This window comes from Saccopteryx leptura, chromosome 5 (assembly GCF_036850995.1).
Source record: "Saccopteryx leptura isolate mSacLep1 chromosome 5, mSacLep1_pri_phased_curated, whole genome shotgun sequence".
Taxonomy (NCBI): Eukaryota; Metazoa; Chordata; class Mammalia; order Chiroptera; family Emballonuridae; genus Saccopteryx; species Saccopteryx leptura.
The window spans coordinates 166,913,580-166,940,864 of NC_089507.1; the positions used below are offsets into that span (position 1 = coordinate 166,913,580).

General features: G+C 37.3%; 2 protein-coding genes across 2 annotated transcripts in view; both read right to left on the minus strand.

Annotated features, from left to right (window-relative positions):
* Positions 1-27,188, minus strand: part of ABCA8 (ATP binding cassette subfamily A member 8) — a 198,498-nt gene extending 171,310 nt beyond the window's left edge. The window contains exon 1 of the mRNA XM_066386727.1: positions 27,076-27,188. The gene's annotated coding sequence lies outside the window, so the exon portion shown is untranslated. The remainder of the gene's footprint in view (positions 1-27,075) is intronic.
* The window catches only part of LOC136406690 (ABC-type organic anion transporter ABCA8-like), a 112,222-nt gene extending 85,012 nt beyond the window's left edge, over positions 1-27,210 (minus strand). Inside the window, exons 1-10 of the mRNA XM_066386730.1 lie at positions 27,076-27,210; positions 15,681-15,781; positions 14,773-14,977; positions 12,856-13,026; positions 8,151-8,263; positions 7,326-7,552; positions 5,582-5,723; positions 4,657-4,842; positions 2,935-3,082; positions 467-635 (exon numbers count right to left, since the gene is read on the minus strand). Of these exons, the coding sequence (XP_066242827.1) occupies positions 467-635; positions 2,935-3,082; positions 4,657-4,842; positions 5,582-5,723; positions 7,326-7,552; positions 8,151-8,263; positions 12,856-13,026; positions 14,773-14,977; positions 15,681-15,776 (1,457 nt within the window). The 5' untranslated portion in view covers positions 15,777-15,781; positions 27,076-27,210. The remainder of the gene's footprint in view (positions 1-466; positions 636-2,934; positions 3,083-4,656; positions 4,843-5,581; positions 5,724-7,325; positions 7,553-8,150; positions 8,264-12,855; positions 13,027-14,772; positions 14,978-15,680; positions 15,782-27,075) is intronic.
* Positions 27,211-27,285: the final 75 nt, after the last annotated feature.

Sequence of the window (27,285 nt, forward strand, 5' to 3'; positions counted from 1 at the left end):
AAATGAGTCCAGGCAAAGAAATGAGTGAGGTTGAGACTAAGTTTAGAGAAGACAAACAACAGATAAAAGAATAAGAATCCAGACAACGATTTTGTACAATTACATGTTTGGGTGAAAATCTCAGGTTTTTTTAAATTTTTTAATTTATTCATCTTTTAGAGAGGAGAGACAGTGACAGAGAGAGAGAGAGAGAGAGAGAGAGAGAGAGAGAGAGAAAGGGGGGAGGAACAGGAAGCATCAACACTCCTATATGTGCCTTGACAAGACGAGTGCAGGCTTTTGAACAGGTGACCTCAGTGTTCCAGGTCGACGCTTTATCCACTGCGCCACCACAGATCAGGCAAAAATCTCAGTTGTTATCTAATGTAACTGTCAAGAATATAAGACAATAAAGGGTAAAAAAAATTTTTTTTTAAATTTGAAGTACAAAGTGATGGATGTAGCATACCACATTCATGCTTGTTACCTGATGGCTTCTTTCCCATGGAATTCTGGAGACACTGGTTCAAAAGAGTCAGTAGATGAAATATTGAAATCTGTTTTATCTTCAAGGGCCACAGAATCAGCATTCTGTTGTCGTGACCAAAAGGAGGGCTTCAAAAAAAACAAGGGTGAATATTGACGTCCATCTTCACCTAATAGCCAAGGGACAAAAGCTAGGTCAGTCACCATGGTAAGGGTAAGAATCATCCCAATGCAACATTGCAATGCAAACTTTTGCCAATAAAACTGAACACATGGTTGACACAAGGAAATACATGCTTTGCTATGTGAAGCTTCATAAGGAAAAATATCACTAAGATGCCTCTCTGTTATAATTATTCCTTTAGGAAGAACTGAAGCAGTGAATTTAAAAAAATTTTCCAGATATATGGAAAAGATTTATATAGGTGGATGGGGATCCTCAAACCCCTCAGCAAGATCTTCTGGGCATGGCTTTTAAGATACCAAGAGGCAGAAAAAGCCCAATAGAGATCAGGGGAACTACCAGCTTTTAGGATACACCCTTAAAGGCTCCAATGCCCCAAAGGGGTCTCATAGGATGCCATCTGGGTCCTGCTTCAATAGGGGAAAGGAAGGTCATTGAGCTAAAGCCTGCCAGACTTACATGCCTCTGCTGTGAGGAAACAGGGACACTGGAAGGTAGGCTTCCCCCTCGCTCCTCTAAGGGAGGGTTCAGTCTCTTCCAGCCCTGCTCCAGCCACCTATGACCTAATCTTGCCCAGAATGCGAGGGTTTGCCACTGAAGAATGAAGGCGCCCAGGTTCTTTGGCCCCATTTAAGACACTGTGGACGAGCCTAGGGTATATCTTCCAAGAAGCAGGTAAACTGATCTCATTTGCACAAGGGCCACTTAACTATGTCTTGCCTGAATAGTCAGGTTTTTTATTCTTCCCTCGAAGATCTCTGTTGTGGGTGTTGATAGTCCTATTTTCTGCTGCTTTGTTTAATATGTAGTGTTTCCTTTATTCCTCCTACCTCAGTGCCCCACTCATATTTCAGGCTGGGACCTACTCCTTATTTAGAGCTCTCTTTCCCCCTTTTGCCAACTTCTATGATGAATCTATAATACCTTTGCCACCCAGCTTAGTGTATCCCAAGGTTCTCTTTACCAAGCCACAGTCACAGAGCTCCAGGGAAAAGCAACCTGGTCTCAACTCTCCAGGCAGAGGAGAACAGAAGCTCCATCTCCACGCAAGCTGCAGATGGCTTTTCCAGTCTACCTGAATCATTACCAGCTAGAAGCTGCGGTCATTGGGAATTGGACATGAGCTGCAAAGTATAGAATTGTGACAACAATTCCAGTGTCATGCGGACTTTTCCTGGATATAGACTTTTCCTGGACTCCTGCTCCTTGTGACAGCTCCTAACAGTCTGAGCTGGGGTTGGGTTACATTTTTCAGTGATTTGGCATGGTGTTGGGGCCAATTTGGACTTGGTGAACATGTTAAGGACAATACTCTTTTATGGATTCTTGCTGTATTGGCCAAGAGTTTGATCAAAGGCTTTAATTACTGTAAAAAAATAGAAGGCTGGATAAAGAAGATGTGGCACATATACACCATGGTATACTATTCAGCCATAAGAAATGATGACATTGGATCACTTACAACAAAATGGTGGGATCTTGATAACATTATACGGAGTGAAATAAGTAAATCAGAAAAAAACAAGAACTGCAGGATTCCATACATTGGTGGGACAAAAAACGAGATAAGAGGCATGAACAAGAGTGTGGTGGTTATGGATGGCGGGGGGGAGGGAAGGAGGGGGATGGGGAGGGGCATGAAGAAAACTAGATAGAAGGTGACGGAGGACAATCTGACTTTGGGTGATGGGTATGCAACAGAATTGAATGACAAGATAACCTGGACATGTTTTCTTTGAATATATGTACCCTGATTTTTTAATTTCACCCCATTAAAATTAATAAAAATTTATTCATAAAAAATTTGGAGGAACTTAAATAATGTTAAGATCCATTTAATCTCAGGAAAACCATATATTGTAATACAAATGCAAGATATGTCAGGCATGATGAATTTTATCTAGGAGTCCAGGTGTCATATTGGCAAAGGAGGAAGAAATTGAGAAGTTACTATTGGATATAAAAAACAAATATTCTAAGAGAAAACAATAAAATTTGGCAAAAAAATTTGACATATTTTAAAAAGGTAGAGCATGGGCCAAAAAATTTATTGCAATTTCTTTTTTTTTTTTTTTACATTTATTTCCTGATTTTAGAGACAGAAGTTGGGAGAGAGAGAGGAACATTAATTTGTTGTTCCACTGATTTATACATTTATTGGTTGATTCTTGTATGCATCCTGACCCAGGATTGAACCCACAACCTTGGCATATCAGGACAACACTTTAATTGACTGAGATATCCAGGCAGGACTAATGTTTGATTTTAGTCATATCAGTACTCACTTGGCAAAATTTTTTCAAAATAAATCATCAATGCCAGATAGAGGAAAATATCAAAAGCCAACATAAAATGTGTTCCTATTATTTGACTTGAGTAGTTCTTTGGATCAGGAAATGCATTAGAATTCATATCATTGTCCACACGTAAAAACTGAAAATGAAAGAGTAGTTAATTAAAGGAAGTTAGGTTTACAATAAATTTTAAACAGGTTTAGCTTAAAAATAAAATACTGTATTTTTCCATATATAAGACGTTCCCATGTATAAGATGCACCTTAAATTGGGGCCCGAAATTGGAAAAAAATGTATTACATAAAGTTATTAAACTCAAATTTTATTCATCATAAGATTCATACAACTCCTCATTAATGTCAGAACTCCCATCCATTAGCTTGTCTTCGGTGTGTCTGATGATGAATCACTGTCATCAACAATGAGTGCAAAAACAAGTGCAAAAAGTGAGAAATGCAAATAAAAACATCTACAACCATTGTATAAAATGCACCCAGTATTTGGACATCAAATGTTTCAAAAATAGATGTGTCTTATACATGGGGAAATACGGTAGTTACTCTTTGCCTCATACTGGAATACAAAGTTGAATAAGACTGCCTGTTTTACAATTCTCAAATCTATTGGAAAAATGTGCATGTGACCAACTATAATGCAATTTACTAACTGCAATGATTTAAAATACATTCCAAATGAAATGGAGCACTAAGAGGAAGTGGGGAAGTGTGTGAAAAGATGATATTTGAGCTCAGCCTTAGCTAAGTTCTTACCAAATGGAACATGGGAAAAAGGAGTGGTGGTCCCTGGATATAGCTCCTGAGAGAGAATTTATGCTCTTGGAGAGATCACTGGTGCATTTAAGAAGAATGAGAGGCAAAAGTCGGCTGGTCTATACTGTTCAAGCTAATGAGTACTTTGTAATTAACGTTCCTTTAATAATGGATATGTAATGATTGACATTACCATTTCATAGGCGGGAAGGCAAAGTAAGTTCAATGTGAGAATCAGATAAAGAGAAATAACATTTTATGAACAGAAATGTAATTTACTATTCAATGCATTTTTTAAGGTGCTTCTAATTTTGAATTTTCATTTCTCTTACTTTATGGTTTTTACAATCATATGAGCTGTTTAATTAGTAAATCAAACTATGTACTGGAAGAGTTATTTAGTATTAGATTTGTAACATCATGTTCATATTTAATTAGTAGCCAAAAAAACCCATTTTAAATAATTACATGTTGGCCTTCCATTTTTCACTCACCCTTTGACTTATTTTTCAGGGCTAAATACTTCCAAAGCATTTAAAATATCACAATATTTTTACTAGGGTTCTATACCTTATAATTCTGACCATAAAAATGACTACAGATAATTAAATTCCAGAGAAGAGAAAAACATAGGGTTAATACATAGCAAAACAATAGTTTATTTTAAAATAGAGCTTATTTTATTTTATAGTCTCACATTCTGAGATTTGAATTACTTTTATTTCTCCATGCTTAGAACATTAGAATTGTTGTGTTTAGGTAATTATTCTCTCAAATTCACCAGGATGTTGTTTGTAGACACTTATCTATAATTGCATAGCAAAAGTACCAAAATTTAACATGTTGGTATTGTATTTTAATAAAGGAAATAATGTAATATAAAAAAAATTCCAGAGAGAATAGTTCTGAAACATCATTCATAAGCAGTTAGATGGTTTCTCACCTGGGCCATTCCAAGCGTGAAGGCAAAGGGGCTAAGGAAACCTAATATCCATTCCAGGGACACAGGAAGGTGCCTGTACAATACCGTGTATCCTAGACTTCCCCAAAAGACAGTGAGAAGGAATACGACCAGGCCAGTGAGAAAAGATTTCTTTATCAGGACGCTCATTAGAAAAGCCAAAGCTATCTAAAATGAGAGAAGATGCAATTTATTTATGTTTCTCCATAAGTTATTCCTAACACAATAAAATAAAAAATTGAATATACAAAATTAGTTATATTATTAGTCTATGTATAAAATAGAAACAATATTCTGAAATTCGCACTACAAATTGCATTATAAAACATTCTAGCTCAAATACCAATCTACAGAGTTCCTTTTTTCTTTTAGCAAGAGAGAGAGAAAGATGGAGAGAGAAATAGAGATAGAGATAGAGATAGAGATAGAGATAGAGATAGAGATAGAGATACAGGTAGACAGACAAGAAAGGAGAGAGATGAGAAACATCAACTTGAAGTTGCGGCACTTCAGCTGATCGATTGCTTTCTCATATGTGTCTTGACAGGGAGCTCTAGCTGAGTCAAGGACACCTTACTGAAGCCAGTGACCTTGGGTTTCAAGCCATTGACCATTGGAATCAAGCCAGCACCCATGGGGTTATGTCTATGATCCCATGCTCAATGGGCTACCCCGTGCTTAATCTGGTGAGCTTGAGCTCTAACAGGGTCCTTGCAGTTTTGAAACTGGGTCCACAACAACTCAGGTTGATGCTCTATCCACTGTGCCACTGCCTGGTCAGGATCTACAGACTTTCTAATGAAAACAGAGCAGTCAGAGAAGAAAGGTATATAAAGAAAAACAATCTACTTAAAAACGATCATTAGGGTAAGAGTGAGATGGAAAAAAAATTAATTCACCTACTCACCAAAGACAATCCATACAGGAGAAAGAGGGTGAAGACCACCACAAAATTAGTTCGAATTACAAACTGGAGAATGATTACAACAAGTGTCAAGAGAAGGGCAGCAATGAAGATGAAACCAGCATAGAGCAAACCCCAGGAGAGCCTAATGTGGAAACAAAATATTATCTTAGCATTTCATGTTCAATGGGAAAGACCTGAGTGTGGATTCTGATGTCACTGATTCAGTTATTTCAATCACACATTCATTCATTCAGCTGATATTTATTCAGTGTTTAGCATATATAAATAATAAGAAAATATTTTAAAATGAATTATTAAGAAATTAAGAATATTCTCTTTCCTAAAAGTAATTATAGAAATATACACACATGAGAAAAGGAAAAAATAGGCTTCTAGTCTAATAACCTTTGGTTGTACATTTTCTCTGCTTCAATCTTACTCTGTGACCTCAAAGGCACTCTGTAACCCCTCTAAATCCTCTTATTGCTCTGGATGTTTGGAATAATACTACAGTGAAAATGCAGAGGTTCTGTCTGTGTAGGACCCTGTCCTATTATGTGATAACCTCTCATCGAACATGGGATCATTTCTCTTCTGTGGGGATGAGGACATTCATGATTTTCCTTGGATTAAAAATTTCTTTCTTTGTGTAATTCTGCCACTTTTCTCTTTTTCCAATAGCTGTTCCCTCGTTCTCTGGGTGTTTCCACCACAGAGTCTACATACTTATATGAGTATATTCATTTTCTGTTAAACTATTCAAAAAGTTTACTCTCCTTTATTAAATTCATTTACCTTGTTTTCTAATATTATTTGAAGAGTATGATGAAATAATATTAAAAACAAAAACAAAACAGCAGTTGAACCAACTGAATCATGGCTGACACACATAGCCATGACTCTGAACTAGAGAATGCTTTACACACTCAGGGAATATTAAATCACTTTATTCTCACAATAGCTCAATGCAGAAATACCATTATGTTCCCCATTTAACAGACAAAGCACCGAATGAACATGAATGTTAAGCAACTAATTTCATTTCAAGTTCAGGCATTCTGGCTCTAGAGTCTTTAGATTTCTGTTTTGCTGTACACCCCTTTACTGTTAATTCTGTAAAGAGTTCGATATTGAGTTATAGCATTTTCTTCTAGACTCCAAATTTGTTTCCACATGCACATTTCACCTGGCTTCCTAGCCTCTCTGTTATTTTACTTTCTCCTCACTATAAACATCACCTCTAGGTCTTTTCAGTCCATTCCTCACCAGTTCTCACACTGGACCTTGTCCATACCTGGAACCACTCAACCTCTGACTTTTTAAGTCAAATTAACCTGACCTGTATTTACCAACCTATTCTGCCAATTTGCTCCTTCAAGTATACCCACCATCCCTGGTCTCCAAACGAGCCTCTGATCCTTGACCTCATTTTCCCCCTTTCAGTCTCATCCTGCCTTAAATTCCCCTTCGGGCCCAGACACCAAAGTCTGTCATTCCTACCACACTCTTCTCTGTGGATTCAGTGGCCATCCCCATTATCCCTGCTTTAAATCACCTAGAAATCCCAATCCTGTGTTCTTGCTTCAGTCAGAGATGTCTAATAACCCCCAGCTATAGCCTGGCAAGCATGAGTCTAAGGACAACTTATTCCATTCATAGGAAGAGGGTGTGAATCAGGATGTGTTGAGGAAGTTTACTTTCCATGAATTCCTACCTGAATTTACTTGTGCCGCACTTTACTCACCAGAATGCTGAATTCCGAAGACCCATCATCATCATCAAGCCCTTCATCCTCTTCCTCTCTCTTGTGACATTGAGAGAGGCGTAGTAAACGAATGAGGAAAAGGAGATAATGAGGCAGAAAATGAATAAATCAGTGTATACCCCATCTTGACTGACGTAGGGATGGATCTTCATAGTTTTTCCGGTAACTGCCATCAGTTCTTCCATCACTGAGTGGTTTGTTGTGATCTGAAGAAAGACAGTGATACCCATATTTGCATATTCATGAGTGATCTCTTTGCCTAGGAACACCTCAGGGCCTGGGTGGACCTGATCTAGGCCACTTTTCACTTCTGTGATCTGCCACTGGCCCCGGGGAGCCTCTGTTACAGGATTGCTGCTCTTCACACACTTCCCAAAATTTTCTGTGTGTCTTATTACCTCCTTGACTAATAGTCCCTTGAAATGTATATATGACATTATATTCTCAGCAAAACACCTTGCCTCATGCTTCAGTTTTAAGTGTCATTCCAATTAGGAGTTTCATGGCATTCCAGGCCGACAAGCTTTGGCTTATTTACCTCTAAGGACTTTATTATACCTTCGTGATATGTCTCCTCTTCTCATAATTTTATTGTATGCCTGGATTCCTGACAAGGTTTTTTTCTTCGAGGAGACAATTTCCCTCCTATTAATATATAAACTACTCATGGCGCATTGCAATTTAAGAAAATTTTGTTGTAAATAAAAGGGTCAGTAAATGAAAGAACAAGGCTTTATTTTCTTGTATGGAACTTTTGATGCCTCTGATACCATTACTAGTCTTTACTGGACATTCTGTACTCACTTCTATAATTGCAGCATTAATGGCGGCTTGAAGAGACACAAAACCTTCCGTCCAGAATTCTGTTACATAGCACTGAAAACGTTCATATTCATATTCTGTTTCATAGCAATGAGCTTTAAAGTGGAAATAAAGCATAAGTATTATTATGGATTAGTTCAGTTCTGACTATAGGAAACAGAAGACCTTACAATGGCCCAAATATAACTGTTCTTATTTTGACTCAGAGTCTGTTAAAACATAAATTATAGTAATGATTCCCAAAAGGAGAGGTCAGAGCACTCCTATAAAATGATAATCAAATTATAACATTCACACTTAGTTTTTTCACATTCATTTCTCTGTGTCTTTACCAATCAAGGATTCTGTTGAGCTCCTATTTTAGGACTCTATATTGTGAAAACAGTACCATTTTATGTTTTTCCAAAGTTAGCAGGGTTTTATATGGATTGTGAAACACCACTAAAGGTTTTGCCTAACATTGGCTATAATGTCGGCCTAATGAGCAAATATATGTTTGTATGAGATGACCACCATGTTTACATTGTGTCAGAACATCTTTTGAAGAAAAACAAATATGCTTATAAAAAAAGGCCTACACGTCATTGAGTATTAAACTACATTAAAGAGATATCATTTAATATGACAAATTAAAATTGTATTGAGTCAGTAAATGTATGTCTCATTAAATTTTAAATATTAAGAAAATTATTTTGAAATCACTTACATATGCAAATGATATGACAGTATAATAAACACATATATACATATGATCAAATTATACACATAAATGCACCATTGTAAACACTGCCAGAACCCCATCCATGTACTGTCTATGATTTTATGCTTTCCTAGTTCGAGGCCCCTACCTAGCTATTTTCTTGAACTTTGTGTTTATATAGAGATGCCTTAAACTTTTACTATGTGTACCTAAACTACATATATAACTTTAAATTTTTAAAGTTTTATTTAAATCTGATAATTCATTATATTCATTATGCCTCACTTTGCTTCTATTGTTCTATAGTATGGTTTTGATAATTATATAAATGGCTCATTATCCTTCTTATGATGTATAGAATGCTATTACAGAAATTTAATTCATTCTATTTATCCATGCTCAAATTTGGTTAGGTCCTGTTTTTCTTTTAACTATTGCCAAAAGCAACAATAACAACAACAACAACAAAAAAAAATTGCTGCTATGAAAATACTGATCTACGTCTTCTTGTGAATACGGTTGTATCAGTTAGATAGTCTACCATATGTTACAGTAGCAAACAAGCCCCAAATCTTCAAAGGCTTATCACAGACAAGCTCTATTTCTCACTCAGGCTACAAATTCAGCATAGATCTTAAGAGGAGGGCCTGGGGGTCCTCTATTTCACATCAAACTAAGGGTCCTAAGATGATGGTGTTTCCTCCAATTAGTAGCTGGCACTACCATTTAGGCGTGACAACCTAGCTTGCAGAAGCAGGTGAGGAAATGTTCTAGAGAATTCCCATCTGCTCTTCAATGTCTTGAGTCCAGGCATCTGGTTGTACTTACACAACTTAATTATTTCCTGCCCTCAGGAAGGAGAACAGAACAGGCTGCACGTCTTGAGCACAGGCGGGACCCTGTCACTAGTAGGATTCCTGTGACACTGGGTCATGGGTTAGCCACTTCTTCAAATTAAAAGTTAGATTTCTCAATTCTTGTGAAATTTAAAACATTTTGTGATGTTGGCTTCTCTTTGCTACATATCCTGGTCAACACTCTGCATTGTTCTATTTACTGTCCAGTAAACGTGACACCACATGTGATTTCAAAATGCATTTCCCTGATTGCTAAGACTGGGGAGCGCCTCTCCGTGTGCTCTTTCCTGCTGGGTGTTTCTCCTCTTATAAAATGCTTACTATATATTTTCATGACTCTCCGCCTTCTACACTTTTACTTATTTACTCAGAGGAAATCTTTATGTATTTTGGAGATAAACTTTTTGTTGGTTTTATTTGTTGTTAACATCTCATCCCAAGACTTACCTTTAATTCTCACTAACTCTATGGTATCTTGTGATAAAGAGAATTCCTTCATTTGGGTCTAGTTTGATTTACCTATCTTTTATAGACTACTTTTTTTTATTCTGTTTAAGAAAATATTTTCTATTCCATACTTACAAATATATTGCACTACATTGACCTCTAAAAAGCTTGTTTATGACATTTAATTCTTTACCTGGATTGGTTGTTCATGTGAGGTCATTTCACTTTGTTCTTTATGGAAAGAAATTTTTTCTAGCATTGCTCTGTCATGTCTTCTCAGTCATTTGTTAGTTTTTATATTTATGTGAAGTATTTCTGAGGGTCTCTCTTCTCTAATTTACCTATCTATCTGTTACTATAGTAATAGCACATGGTCTAATTATTTATAACTTCATGCTTTTTAATGAGCATCTTGGCTATTCTGTGCTCCCTTTAGAAGTGTATTTTAGAATAAATGAACCAATTTAAATGAAAAGCTCTATTATAATTTTGATTGAAAGTACAATACGTTTCTAAGGAAATCTGGGTAGAATTCACATCTGTAGGAGGTAGAATTCTAAAATTAACTTTTTGCCCTTGTATAATACCCTATCCTTTGTGTGGGGTGAAACCTATGAGTCTAAGGATATATCAGCCCCATGATTATATTATAAGGCACAATTGACCTTGGTCAGGGAGTTTGTCCAAGTGGTTAATTTAGTCACATAAGACTTTTAAATGTGTTTTCTCTACCTGGGTAAGTCAGGAAGATTTGAAAGAAGAACGATTCACTCTGCCATTGTTGGCTTTGAAGATGGAGTGGTTCACATGCAATACCAGACTGTGCTCTCTAATTACTAAGAGGGACCTGCCCCTGAGAGTCAGGAAAGCCATGAGAAACCTATTCCCAGGCTGAAAGAAACTGAATTCTGTCAACATCATAAATAAGCTTTGAAATGGCTCCTTCCTAAGAGCCCCACGAAAAGAACTCAACCTGGTCAATACCTTTATTATAGCCTTTGAGAGCCAAAGCAGAGACCTGGTTAAGCCTGCTCACACATCTGACCTATGAGCTATGAACTACCCAATGAGTACTGTTAGTGATAATTTGTTATACAGCAGTAGAAAACTAATAAACTGCCCATGTGATATATGTTAAGGAATGTGATATATTCTTTCATTTATTTGGGCCTTTTTAAATGAAGTTTTATACTTTTCTCATAATAGTGTTTTTATGTTTCTTAGACTTTATTTTCTCCAAGGTAATTTTTTAACACTTTCTGTTTCATGTGGTATCTTTTCTTCTTTTGTGTGTGTGGGTGTATGTTTTGTTTTGTTTTTAAGTAAGAGTAGAGTAGTTAGAGAGACTCCCACACGCATGCTGACCAGAATCCACCCAGCAATCTGTCTGGGTCTATTGCTCTGCCCATTTTGGGATAATGCTTACAACCAAGCTATTTTTAGTGTCTGAGATAGAGGCTTGATGAAGCCATCCTCAGCATCAGGCCTGGCATGCTTGAACCAATTGAGCCTTGGCTGCAGGAGGAGAAGAGAGAGAAAGAGAGAGATAGAGAGAGAGAGAAAGGGGAATGGGAAGGGAGGAGAAGCAGATGGCTGCTTTTCCTATGTGCCTTGACCAAAAATCCAAGCTAGCACATTCACACACTGGGTCAATGCTCTGCCACTGAGCCAACTGGCCTCGGCCTTTCCTTTTATTTTTTATTCCTTAGTTTATTCTTTAACATTTTATGCATGCATACTTTATATTCTCAGTTTTATAATTCCACTGAAATGTGTAACCTGCTTTGTTGGTTCTCCTGACTCTTACTTATGGTGTCTTGACTTCTCATCTCATCTCAGACTGTACATTAATACTCAAAGATATTTGGCTTATGTCTAGGTTGTATTTTTCTATAGACTATTTATAAGCTATTCTGCTAGGCACCCTATAGCCTACTCACCCCAGGATCACTTCATTTATTTTTGTTGTTGGGGTTTCTTAGAACAAGTAGTTGAGGTGAATAGAATCCAAACCTCCAGGGATAGTGTGCTGAGAGCTACAAACTTTCCCAGGGGAATGTTCTTCTTGTCTTCCAAAGCCCATGATAAGATCAACAAGTTTTCTTTTGTTTTTCATTTGCTAGAAGTAATTTTTTCTTGTCTACCCTTTTACTGAGTATGTAGCCTCTCAGGTTCCAAATTAATACAAGAATCTTTATTTTATGTAAACTCACTAGCTCTCATGTAGCTACTGAAACCTAAACCTCTTAGTTAGCAAGATTGGCAAAATCATATAGCATTAATCATAACGGGTCACTCTGAATTTGATTCCCTCTTCATTTGAGGACCTTGGAAGTTTCCTTTACTTTTACGTAAGCTTACTCAAACACTTAAAGGCAAGTTTGCTCTATTTTATCTAGAAAAACTTTATTTTCTTTTAACAGTAATATAATATACATACTATATGTATACTTGCATGTATATGAATACATATACATATTTATATGAATATATAATACCATAATATAATATAGTATGTTAATATACCTCAAAATCAACGTACATTTTTGAAATGTGTTGATTGACCTGTGGACATTACCATAATAGAGAAAGATTTTAAAATTTACTGTATTAACATCTACTTCTACATACGGCTTACAACATCATGATAGAAAGTAGTGGAATTGTATCACTAGAAAGTTACCTGAATGGTGGTTGAGTTCCTTGTTTCTTGGAAGTGTATAACTCATCAAAAATTTCAATTGATATGAGAACGTATTAGTAAAGATGACTTGTACTATTTCCTCAGGATAACTGACTGTTAAGTTTTTAATACTTTCTTCATCAGAAAGTCCTAAGACTTCTTTAACCGACCCTACAAAAAGAGAATGTTATTGTCAGCAAATTATAAAAGACACTAACTTCAGGCTTCACGTTCAATTCCTCTTACTAAAGTACTTTATGGAAATAAAATAAAACATTGATTTGAAGTAAGTCAGGCACAGTAAAGGTTGGGAGAAGAGACTTTTCTAAAATTTTACACAGGGTATAATCAGAAGGCATACATGAGAATTAGTTACTTTTATATGTTGGATTATTAAACTAATTTCAATTACATATATGATACTATACAATACCAATTAAACTATTTACAGAAGAATTAGCATTACAATAAATCTAAAATGGTAGTAATTTGTATATTTAAATCACCATTAGGTGATTTATATCAGGTGGAAATAATTGTATAACTTCATTATCCTTTATTACTCCTCAGAGTATGAATAACATGTTGGAAAATAGTGAAAACTCAAAACATATGTTGAGTGACTATGTCGATATCACTAAAATAATCTTTTAATGACATATAGCTGCTTTATTAAGACTGAGAAAATGAGAAGGATTACAAGAAAAAGTATGGATTGGAGTGGGAATGTCAAAGGTGAAAGTGGAGGGAGCAGGAAGCATGTATTTTGATAGAATTAACTTTCCCCCCTGAAAACTATCCTTAAGTATGTTTGATTATGAGCAAGTCTCTTAACCTTTGTTACTCAATTTCCATATTTGTAAAATAAACTTACCACTGTTAGTATAGAATATTAATACATATAAATATAATACAGAATGATACCATTATTATCACAGAATAGTATTCTAATTCTATAGAATAGTCTCTTAAAAATCAGGTGCATTGTAGTATTGAATGAATATTTATTATCATAATTGCAATTACCTTATTAGTAAAATAAAGATATTAGCACATTCATTGTGGAGAGAGTTCTATGTAAAGATCGTACACGTAGTAGTCACTTAATGAACATTTCTTATCACATTGCATGTGACTTTTAACAAAGATGTTGTTGAGAAGCACAAGTTCATGACATGGACCCTCAGGAGGACACTGTAAAGCTGGTGGAAGCAAATACATCTCAGGATGGACTGAAAGACTACACCTCAGTGGAGAGTCAGATCAAGCGAAGATCTTGAATCAAAAGTGGGTTTACTGTTTGCAGGCAGGATGCACAGTGCAGACATTCAGATGCACGTGGAAGTGATGGTGTGATGGGAAAGCCTGGGATGTTTTCATTTACCCACCTGGCTTGTGTGTGCTGAATGCAGAATTGAAGGAAAAGCTCGACATAATCTGGGAACTGTGATCATAGAAACTCCAGATAGCAAAGGCCTGAATACAGATTACAGAGTGGGTAGATTTTTGAAGACTGAATTCAGATGAGGGGTCAGATTCCAAACACATTACTTGTTACTGAGGAGTGGAGTTATGGACAGAGGTTGACAAAAAGAAGAGATCTTCTATAACATCCAGTGACTGGCTGGAGGAAGAGTCACAGGTGCCCTTACAATAATACTGCATGTGAGCAGCAGATTTCTGTTTCGAAAGACAGTTAAGTGCTTATTTCTTGCTTGGAAAGAAGTACATCACAGTTTCAACTTAGATATTGAGTAATGGCCTCTTACATACAACAAAGGGAAACTATATCTACATTTCATATAATCAAGAAATTTTGACAATTGACACAGTTTATTAACTGAAATGCAAGCACTTCCTATCAAATGAACCAAATATTGACATCAGAAATTCCTCTTAGGTTGCTAGAAAACTCACCTTGCACAGAGAGGGCTGAGGCAACTTTATTCATTATCTGTTGGGTTGTATTGGTGAAAGGTGTATATGCAATAGTAATTGTAGACAGGTTAAATGAATCTAACCGTGCCAGGTCCATGGAAGGTCGTGAAGAAAAATCATAAATTTCATGACGAGTACCGAACACGCAGAAAACAATTATTAGGAACAATAAGTTCAACCATTCCTACACAAAGCAAGAGACAAGAATAAAGAAAACGATGGTTTCAAATCAGCCATCCACAATCATTTGGTCAATGAGTTTGTTTTGTTCACCTCTCTAATTTCAAAATATCCCACATTATAAACCACTTAAAATATGGACAGTAAAATTTTCAGGAGTCTGTGTAATTTAGCTATCCATAAGAATTCAATTTTTTTGATCCATAGCAACAGTCTAAAGCATGCACTGTCATGAAAATATGAGAGGTGACAGTGACACATTTCCAAATTATCTATTACTTTTAAAGATAATAATTTACTTTATAAAATAAAAAAGAAACATTCAAAAGAGAAAATACCAGATTTCTATTTCTGTGGGTTAATTTTATATGATATCTTCAGAATACAAGTATCTTACCCCAATATCTGGGTTTGGAAAAGCTACCAAAAGGTGTTAACACTGACTAAGACAATTATCGGGCTTTCTATTCCTGACCAGCCTCGGTGCTTTTAGACCTCAAATTATGAGGCTGTGTTAATTGAAATATCCTGAGAAAAATTTGCAATTTTAGAAACAACTTCTTCTGTTGTGTACAGAAGGTGTTTGTTTATTTATTTATTTATTTATTTATTTATTTATTTATTTATTGGAAAAAAAGCAGCGATTCCTCCCAGAGAATGCCCATTTTTCTTCACAACTACGAAGAGACACAGATATTGAATCATACCATAAAGGTCTCCCTTTTCATTCTCCATTTTTTAAGAATGTTTTTGCATAATAAGGCCCAAGTTTGTTGACACAGACTTGTCTCTCTCTTATTCATTTTGCCTGTAAATATGAAAAAAGGTAAGAAGTTAAAGTGAATGGGAACGTTGTAATGAGAAAAATTCTCCGCAAACACAAACGAGTAGCCTGATGACTCCAGTATTCTGAATGAGTGCTTAGCATCCCAGTGTTCCAAAGTTAGTGTTTCAATACTGGTACCTGCTTCCCTTTTCCTCCCACCTTTCACTCCATCATTTTGTTGTTGTTGTTACACACTGAGCCACTTATCAATGTATGGTGTCTCAGTTCCAAATTCTTTCTTTACAGCCTGCTCTAAGGAAATGTATCTGGACCTTATAGGTGATTTTTTTTTTTGGTCAGCTGGTGTAACAGAAAGCTTTGTCAGCAGAGGTGACTGGAGAGTCATTGCAGAAAGTAGAGCTCTCCTTCCTGGTATCAGAGTGGTTCAATCACTTGGTTCATAGCGAATGCATTTTTTTCTCCTTCACTGTTCAGACTAAATGATTATCTCCAATATAAAGAGCCTGCACAGAGTAGCGCACTCTGCATTTTATCCAACACTTGAGTGAAGGAGCCCCAGTGTATCTGTCAGCCCAGCATGCTAGAACCTTCTCCCGAGGGCTTTGTCCCCCTCCCCCATTGCAAAGACAGGCACTTCATTCTCTGTGCCTGTAGCAGCCATTGAAGCCTCTCCACTGGTCGGTGAACTGAAACCACATCTTATACAACCACACGTTATTCAACACCTTATCTTCCCACTTAGTCCTCATACAAATGATGGGGTCAAATCAAGAAACCTCAGAGACTCCTCAGTGGCTCTCAGGCTACAAACCAGTCCACATCTCAATGTTTTGTCCAAAGAAGCAGCGCTGTATGTCTAGACCTGCTGTTGCATCTTGGGGAAGAGTTGAAGAAGTAGCCAAACTGCTAATGGGGTTGGGGGAAAATATTTAAATCATCCAATTTCACCCTCTACTACTGTTCCCAGAAAACTTATATTATTGATAAGAAATGGGCAATCAGCTATTACTCTGTGTATAAAGCAACTGCCATCTTCCATTGAGTGTGGGGTGGGAAACATTCCTGTCCCTATTCCTAAGCAAAGATAAGTTACCACTGTTTGCTATGGGGTCCTTGATTAGTCTGATGGACAAAAAAAGAGAAGCTATCACCAAAAGTGTGGAAAGTAAGCTATCACAAACCCAAGATTTCCAAACTCATACAGGCATAAATCATATGATAGGCCACAACACAAGGCTTAGAAAATATAAGAAGACTAAAATGATTCCAATTATCTCTTCTGATCATAATGATATGAAACTAGAAATCAACAATGAGATGAACGTTGAAAATATTACAAATATGAAACAAGACACCTTTAAACAACTAATGCATCAAAGAAGACCTCAAGAGGGAGCTCAAATTATATCTTGAAACAAATGAACATACAAACACAGCACAAAAAAATCCATGGGATGTTGCCAAAGCAGTTGTACTTGAGAAGTTCCTCATGGTAAATGTTTATAGTATGAAAAATTCTCATAATTCAAGAAACTAGAGAAGAACAAAATCCCCAAGTTCATAGAAGAAAGGAAATAACAAATCTCAGAGCTAAAATATTGAAATGGAGACCAGAAAAGCAATAGTAACGATTGAGAAAACTGAAATATATATTTTAAAAAGGATAAAAAAAATTGATGAACCTTTAAGTAGACTAAAACCAAGATACAAATACATAAAATCAGAAATGAAAAAGGAGACCGTACAACTGGTATCAGAAAATACAGAAGATCATAAAAGACTACTAAGAACAACCGTATGTCAACAAATTGGGTAACCTGGAAGAAATGGATAAATTTTTAAAAAGATACAACTTACCAAGACTAAATCATGAAAAAATAGAAAGTAGAAACAGACTAATAATGAATAAGGTGACTGAATCAATAATCACTAACCTCCCAACAAAGAAAAGCCCAGGACCAGGTGACTTCACTTAAAGTAGAATTAATGCCAATCCTTCTGAAACTCTTCCAAAAATATAAAGGGAGGGAACACTCTCAAACTTATTCCATTAGGCGGCATTGCTATAGTGACAGAGCCAGATAGTAACAATATAAGAAGAGAAAACTACAGACCAATATCCTTGAGGAATATAGATGCAAAAGTTCTCACCAAAACATTTGCAAACTGAATTCAATCACATAGTAAAATGATTGCACAACATGATCAGGTGGGAATTATTTCTGAGATGCAACAATGGTTCATCATACGCAACTCAAAAAATGTCACACACCATGTCAATAGAAAGATAAAATCACATGATTATCTCAATAGATACAAAAAAAATCATTTGACAAAATACAACATATTTTCATGAGAAAAAGTCTCAACAAATTAGGTATAGAAGGAATATACATCAACATATAAAGTCCATATACAACAAGCCCACAGTTAACCATCATACCCAACAGCGAAACATTGAAAGCTTTTCCTCTAAGTTCAAGAAGAAGACAAGGGTGCCACTTTTCACCACATTTATTCAACACATTGTCCACAGTCTGTCCTTTCTACTTGTGTCTACACACTTTGGTAACTCTGGAGTTCCTTCCACAAAAGCGGACTCTGACTCTGACCAGTATACAGAGGTAGGAGTAAGCATAATCTCTTTCTGAGCCAAGATCTTACAAGGTTTTGAGTGTATCTGCTTGCTCCTGTGGCTCTAGCATTGTTATGAGAGCAAATCTGGGCTCTGAAGGATGAAAGACACATGGCACAGAGCTGAGGCATCCTAGTCACCCCAGTGCAGAGTAATCTAGGTCAGACAATAGCCAGACAAGCCCCAGACAAGCAAACAAGCCGATCCAGGACCAGTAGAACCTTTTAAAAATCACCCCAGGCATTCACGCTATAAAAGCTGGTTGTTCTATATTAGTTGTTGCTTTTTTAAGCCATGTAATATATAAATGAAGTGATGACCACAGATATGTTACTTAATATTATCTGTTTATTTTCTGAAATATTAATATTTATATATTTTAGTGACATTTCTTTTGGGGGGGGAGTCAATAGAGAGACAGGGACTAACAGGGATGGACAGACAGGAAGAAAGAGAGATGAGAAGCATCAACTTGTAGTAGTTCATTGACTGGTTTTTCATATGTGCTTTGACTTGGGGGCTCCAGCGAGCCAGTGACCACTTACTCAAGCCTGTGACTCTTGGGCTCAAACCAGTAACCATGGGGTCAGGTCTATGATCCCATGTTCAAACTGATGACCCTGAGCACAAGCCAGTGAGCCGGTGTTCAAACTGGCGACCTAGGAGTTTCAAACTTGGGTCCTCAACATCCCAGGTTGATGCTCCATCCACTGCGCCACTGTCTGGTCTTAGTGACCTTTCATATTTGAATTCTAAGATAATCATATTGTGGTCCAAGGAACTATTCCTTGGTAAGATAGTATGCCTTTGAAATTCTCTGACATGTCCTTGGTGGTGCAGCCTGTTTGAATACATGGAAATATTCTATGTGTACTTGAAACAAATATGTATCCCCGTTTACGTTGTTTTGTATATAGATATTCAATCTTTTAAATTTTGTTCTTCAAACCTTCTATATCCCTTATTTTGTTATTTGTATGAGATTAATCATATCATGACAGAATTCTATTAAAAATTTTATTCTGATATAGACTGGCACCAATTTCTTATTCTGTTTCTGGTAGTTTTTAGTTTGTGCATTAAAAGGCTAAGTAGACGTCAGAGTAATGGCATGGTAGGAAGTGATACTGATAAATCTCCCCCAAAACTCAACAAGATCTTCAACCAGAAACAGAAATACCTATCCTTGGAGCCTCCAGATGTTTCGCAATACACCCGAAGGTATGGTCGAGCGAAAAATTGGCTAAATATATAATCAAACCCCGAAGAAAATTGGGAGTAAGAAATGCTCCGCCTTCCTCACTAACCTAAACAGGGAGGCTTTCACTGGGAACTGAGAATATAGAAACTGAGGCAGGCAAAGGGGGTGAAAAGATCCAGGCCGCGGCACAAACAGCCAAACCAGGCTGTAGCACAGAGATCCAAGCCGAGGAAAAACTGTTCCTGTGGCAACCCGGGCAATACAAGCTAATACATGTGCCAAACTCAGACAAAGAAAGACAAGTGGGGCAGCAATTTTCTCCGATCCCCGGGTCGACGCGTGCAGATAGTGGGAGAGAGATTCCTTCCAAAGCCCCGGGAGTGGGCGCCCGTGTTGTCCCACAGAGAGGCAGAGTCAGAGGCCTTTGTGTGGGCAGAAAACGGAATCTCCAGGCTGCCCCAGCACCCTGAGGGAGCCGCACACGGGAAGGGAGTGAGAGCCAATTCCAACACTGGAACTTTTCTGGGCGGGCGGGGGATTCACTCAGAGGGTGAGCCAGCCGGCCTGATATCCTGGTCGGCGCGCGCGGAGAGTGATCAAGAGATTCCTCCGAGCACCTCAGGAGTGGGCGCCCGTGTTACCCCAGAGGGGCAGAGTCAGAGGCCTCTGTGTGGGCCAAAAGCAGAATCTCCAGACTGCCCCAGCACCCTGAGGGAGCCACGCATGGGGACGGTGCGAGAGCCAATTCCAATGCTCCAACTTTTCCGTGCGGGCGGGGGTTTCACTCAGAAGGTGAGGCGGCCGGCCTGATATCCTGGTCCTCCAAGTGCCTCAGCAGTGCGTGCCCATGTTATCCCACAGAGTGGCAGAGCCAGAGGTCTTTGAGTGGGCGGAAGCCCCACCTGATTATGCTAGCAGCTCTGACTGACTGAGCCTTACCCAGAGCCCTGTGCTGAGTGGGAATAGAGTGGGAAGTTGCCAGCTCTTTGAGCCTCTTACTATCCAGGCAGAGGCAGTAGCAACCCCATAGCTGGATTATCAGGCTACTAATTGAGGAAGGAAAGACTTGGAGAAAGGCTCCAGGAACACGGATTCTCTCACTAGAGGAGCCTATAAATGCTAATGAGCCTCGACTGCCAACGAGACTAAAGCACAATACACGACATCGCCATAGAGACTTATCAACTGCAAACCTCTATCTGAGCGTGACAAAGGGGCAGAACCCGAGGTACAGAGTCACCGACCAGGAAGAGGGAGAGAAAAGAAAAAGCAAGAAGATAACCTCTCAAAATCAAGAATAATACGCAGACTTTATAGCCTATTTCATTTTATTATATTTGTTCATTTGTTTCTCTTATCTTCATTCTTGATATTTTTTATTCCTCCTCCAATTTGGTCGTTTAACTCTCTGCCAGTCTTACTCTTTCCTCTCCTTGAACTACACTACTCGTAAGTGTTACATCTCCCATTATCTTTTCTTCCCTTTCCTTTCTCTCTATGAGGGTTGCACTCCAAAACCCTTAACTCTCTTTCTCGCTCTCTCTCCTCTTTTTTCTTTTTTCTTCTTTTAGTGGTTCCCTCTTTTTTTCTCTCTCTCTCTTTCTTTTCTCCCTCTATATTAGTTTCTTCCTTTCCCCTTTACATCTCCTCTCATTCAAACCTCAATAACGAACAATATCTTATCTGGGACTCAAACTTATGTTTGTGGCATTTTGGGGGGTTTTTACTTCACCTTTTTAACACACTAGCAGTGCTCCCATCCCTGGCTCTCCATTTTATCTAGTTCTTGTTCCACTAAATACAATAGTAATTTTTTTAATTTGTCCCCCCATTTTCCTGTTTCCCTCTTATTCCTCTCATCATAACTCTTAGTCAACCAACACCTAAAAGCAAATCACTTTATTCTTGACCCAATTTTTTTTCTTATTTGCTTTTTGTGGGTCCATATGCCCTTTTTTTCTTTTCTTTTTTTTTTTGCCCCTTTATTAATTCTCCCCAATTCAGGCCCTCCATTACAGGCATTGTTTGTTCTATTTAGTACAATATAATTCACAGTTCACCACAAGATTTTCTCAAGAAAGAGGGGAGAGGAGAGGAGAGGAAAAAAGGAGGGGAATAATTTCCTTTTTTTAAATTTTTATTTTATTTTTCTTTATTTCATTATTAATTTTTTTTAAAAAAACAACTCTTTTTGATTTTTTACTTTTTTTATCTTTTTATTCTTTATTAAATCTCATTAATACTATCAACAAAACCACCCTCAGATGCCATTAAGGAAGAGAAAATCAAATATCATGGATACAAAAGAAAGAGAGGTAACACAGCTAGATGAGGAAAAATCTATGGAGAAAAAATTTAATATATTAGAAATCTTGGAGCTAAATGACAGAGAATTTAAGATAGAAATCCTAAAAATCCTCCAAGATATACAAGAAAACACAGAAAGGCAATTTAGGGAGCTCAGAAAACAACTCAACGAACACAAAGAATATATTTCCAAGGAAATTGAAACTATAAAAACAAATCAAACAGAGATGAAAAACTCAATTCACGAGCTGAAAAACGAGGTAACAAGCTTAGCTAATAGAATAGGCCAGATAGAAGAGAGGATTAGTGAAATAGAAGACAAGCAACTTCTTGTATTTGCTTGTCTTCTATTATTGAGGCACAACAAAGAGAAGAAGAAAGAGACTCAAAAATTTAAAAAAATGAGATAGCCCTACAAGAATTATCTGACTCCATCAAAAAGAATAGCATAAGAATAATAAGTATATCAGAGGGAGAAGAGAGAGAAAATGGAATGGAGAACATACTCAAACAAATAATAGATGAGAACTTCCCAAGCCTGTGGAAAGAATTAAAGCCTCAAATTCAAGAAGCAAACAGAACTCCGAGTTTTCTTAACCCCAACAAACCTACTCCAAGGCACATCATAATGAAATTGGCACAAACCAACGGCAAAGAAAAAATTCTCAAGGCAACCAGGGAAAAGAAGAATACAAAATATAAAGGAAGGCCCATTAGATTATCATCCGATTTCTCAGCAGAAACTCTACAAGCTAGAAGAGAGAGGACCCCAATATTTAAAGTCCTGAAAGAGAGGAACTTTCAGCCATGAATACTATACCCGTCAAAGCTATCCTTCAAATATGAAGGAGAAATAAAAACATTCACAGATACAGAAAAGATGAGAGAATTTATCATCAAAAAACCCCCACTCCAGGAATTACTAAAGGGGGTTCTCCAATCAGATACAAAGAACAAAAAACAAAACAAAGCCACAAGTAAAAGCTCCAAGAAGAACACAATAAAACCAAATTTAAACTGTGACAACAACAAAAAGAAAGGGGGGGAGAGGATGGAGATTAACAGTAGCAAAGGACGATGGAGTGCAAAAGTACTCACAAAATAGTGCACTACAATGAACAGGGTAGAAACCCTTTTCATTAATTAAAGGTAACCACCATTGAAAAAACCACCACAGAAGCACATGAGATAAAAAAGAGCAACAGATGAGAGATGTATGGAACACAACCAAATAAAAACAAAAGATAGAAAAACGAATGAGAAGGATCAAAAAACCCACAAAACTAACAGAAAGCAATCTATAAAATGGCAATAGGGAACTCACAAGTGTCAATAATTACACTAAATGTAAATGGATTAAACTCACTAATAAAAAGGCACAGAGTAGCAGAATGGCTCAAAAAAGAAAATTGAACTGTATGCTGCCTACAAGAAACTCATTTAAGTAACAAGGATAAAAACAAATTTAAAGTGAAAGGCTGGAAAACAATACTCCAAGCAAATAACATCCAGAAAAAAGCAGGCGTAGCAGTACTCATATCTGATAATGCTGACTACAAGACAACAAAAGTACTCAGAGACAAAAATGGCCATTTCATAATGGCTAAGGGGACACTGAATCAAGAAGACATAACAATTCTTAATATATATGCACCAAACCAAGGAGCACCAAAATATATAAGACAGCTACTTATTGACCTTAAAACAAAAACTGACAAAAATACAATCATACTTGGAAACCTCAATACACTGCTGATAGCTCTAGATCGGTCATCCAAACACAGAATCAACAAAGATATAGTGGCCTTAAACAAAACACTAGAGCACCTGGATATGATAGACATCTACAGGACATTTCATCCCAAAGTGACTGAGTATACATTTTTCTCCAGTGTACATGGATCATTCTCAAGAATTGACCATATGTTGGGCCACAAAAACAACATCAGCAAATTCAGAAAAATCGAAGTTGTACCAAGCATATTTTCTGGTCATAAAGCCTTGAAACTAGAATTCAACTGCAAAAAAGAAGAAAAAAATCCCACAAAAATGTGGAAACTAAACAACATACTTTTAAAAAATGGGTCAAAGAAGAAATAACTGCAGAGATCAAAAGATATATACAGACTAATGAAAATGACAATACGACATATCAGAATCTATGGGATGCAGAAAAAGCAATGATAAGAGGGAAGTTCATATCACTTCAGGCATATATGAACAAACAAGAGAGAGCCCAAGTGAACCACTTAACTTCACACCTAAGGAACTAGAAAAAGAAGAACAAAGACAACCCAAAACCAACTGAAGAAAAGAGATAATAAAAATCAGAGCAGAAATAAATGAAATAGAGAACAGAAAAACTATAGAAAAAATTAATAGAACAAGGAGCTGGTTCTTTGAAAAGATCAACAAAATTGACAAACCCTTGGCAAGACTTACCAAGGAAAAAAGAGAAAGAACTCAGAAGGTCCAAGTGGTCACTCGCTCTGCTGGAGCTCCCTGGTCAAGGCACATATGAGAAAGCAATCAAAGAACAACTAAGGTGCCACAACAAGGAATTGATGCTTCTCATCTCTCTCTCTTTCTGTCTGTCTGTCGCTATCTGTCCCTCTCTTTGTCTCTGTCACACACACACACACACACACACACACAAATGAATAAAACATGCTTTTCCATTGTTTCTAGTTTTGTCCACATTCTTACATTCTGTTGAACTTTATCAAGTTTTCTTTCCCTCCTCCATGTTTTCCTTCCACTTCCAAAGATATATAAAATATTTATATTCTTTTAATGCTTACCTAGGAATTGATCTTTTCTTTTAATGAAAATGTATCTTCAAAAAAGCAAAGACTTTCTATACACTTAACCTCTGCTGAATTCTAACCCTGAGCATTCTGGTTATTATTAAAATTTGGCTCAATCTTTAATTTAAAGGACACATGAATTAAATTTGTTTTTCCATGTATATAGTTCACTGGATTTGCTAGTAAATAGAGGTTCCTAAGGGAAATTGTTATGTATTTGAGCTTGGAATTGAGATACAGGCTAGAAATTCCACCTGAGCAGGGCTTGGCTAGGCTTGTGCTGGTCTAAAATCTTTGGACCCTCTGACTTGTGTGTAAACTAGGACATTGTGAAATCATTCCAAGGGCTCTTCCTGAAGTTGTCTGCAGAGAGCAGCATTATTCTTCTGCAGACACTGAGCCAGGGGGACAGCTGTAAACCACACTTCCCCCCTCGTAAAAACAGTAAGTCATGTTTCATCACATTCAACCATGAGCAAAGTAAGTGTGTGTGTGTGTGTGTGTGTGTGTGTGTGTGTGTGTGTGTGTGTTGGAAGAGTTGGGTGGGGAGGTTGAGGTAGAATAATTTATACATATTTTTTTCTTTTTACAGCAAGTCCCCAAAATACCTCCCAGAAGGACATGTCTGAGTGCATAACAATAATAAACAAGTTTCATAGCCCTAATTGACCAATATCACACAACATGATTTGCTGAGCCTGTCCTGGAAACTGTGAGACTTGAATGCTCACGGAGGACTCCACAACGGGATGGAAAGTGAAGAGATTCTGAGATGAGCACCAATTTTCTGGAAAGCTTTCCAGGTGACTTGGAAGAATGGGTCAGGACTTTTGAGCACAGAGCAGCATCTCTTCCTGAATCTGGCTCTAAGTGTGAGGTTGGAGCAAGCTGTCTCCTCCCTCTATGTGTGCACTATGTTGGCCAGGGATAGAAACCCCGTGACTGTCCTGAATGCCTCCATCATGATAATGAGTGGGTGTGCCTGAGCCCGAAGCTCTCATTCCATTCATGAAACAAGATGACACACAGGGCTGTGCTGTTTCCTAGAGACAAAGCTCGCAAATTGGGTCCAACAGGACGCATATTAGCCAAGGAGCTTCAGAGAGCATTGCCAGAGGAAGAAACTACACGTGGCTGCCTAATGAAGCTAAGAGGAAGGGGGTGAGAGAACCCCTGGAGTGACAATTGGAGGGAGGAGGACAGTTGCTAGAAAAACAACATCAGAGAAGAGCATCAGGCCTGGGTGCCTAGTGAGAGGGGCAGAGGATCCCCATAGACTGTTCCTAGTGCGGAGAATTCAGAAGAGGCGCTTGTAAGGGGACTGTGCTGGGCTGTGCAGGTGGTAAACTGGCCAGAGGGTGAACTCCTTACCGTGACATCAGCCACAATCCAGTGTATCATGAAAATGCTATCTGGCTCCAACCCTTAGATTGTCCACTGTAATTAATATTGCTTACTATATTTTTCCCAAATTCACATTTGTTTTGTAGTTTATCAAAAAACAAACAACTACATGAATTCCTTAGTAAGAAGTTTCATATTGTAACCACTCTGGTTTTTCTCCTGTAACATGGGTGTTAACCTCACAACAACATGTTTACACTGTAGGAGTACAAAAGTCCTGTACACTGCCATAGGATGTTTATCTGAAATAATAACGTGACAAGGAAAAGCTACAGGTTTCACATTCTGACTCACAGCATTGTTTGCACAAGTAAAAACAAATACTGGAAAGCCTCTTCCATTTCTACAATTCTTAGAAGTTGATAGTGAGGAAAAAAGACAAAACAAAACAACAAAACTAGAAACAGACAGGGGTGGGCAAAAGTAGGTTTATAGTTGTTTCAATAAAAATAATGGAATAATAATAAATAATAACACAAGAATAAACTGTGATTTGCATATTAATAACTGAAAACCTACTTGTGCCACCCTGGTATTTTTCTAAATGTTTTTGGTAAACAATCCCAAAGTCAGAAAAAAAAATACTTTATCCAGAACGCCCCCAAGTTATTATACAATAAAAGTAAAGAATTTCAAAACAATCCAAGTGTACAAATTAAATCTCATATTCTTAGTTCTTCATATCTGTTAGCAAATTTCAGCTTATTTCTGCACTATTTCTGGCTTAAACCATATAACAGTGGTATACGTAATAAAAACCTTATGGTTTATCTCCATGTTTTAATTTTTGCAATATTAAATCCCAGAGGTCCAAAAACATCCAAATACATCTATTAATTTTCAAAAGAGTTTGTCCACAGATGGTTGGCATTCAATTCCTAAAGACTTATTCATAATTTTGTGATAGAAAAAAAAGTACCCTCCTCTCCCAAACTTAACAGAAAAAAGACAATGAACTTACATTTGAGAAATTTGAAGCATGTAAGCTAGAAACACATTGTATCAACTGATCTTCTTCTTCAGAAGGAAACAATTCACGTAGTTTCCTGGTGTGTACTGCACTCTAGAATTTGCTCTCCCAGTTTCACTTCTGTGAAATGCTCCTGTGGAGATTTCTTCTGCCTCAATGCTGGTGTCCCTGCCAAAACACCACACTCACGTGACTACCCTT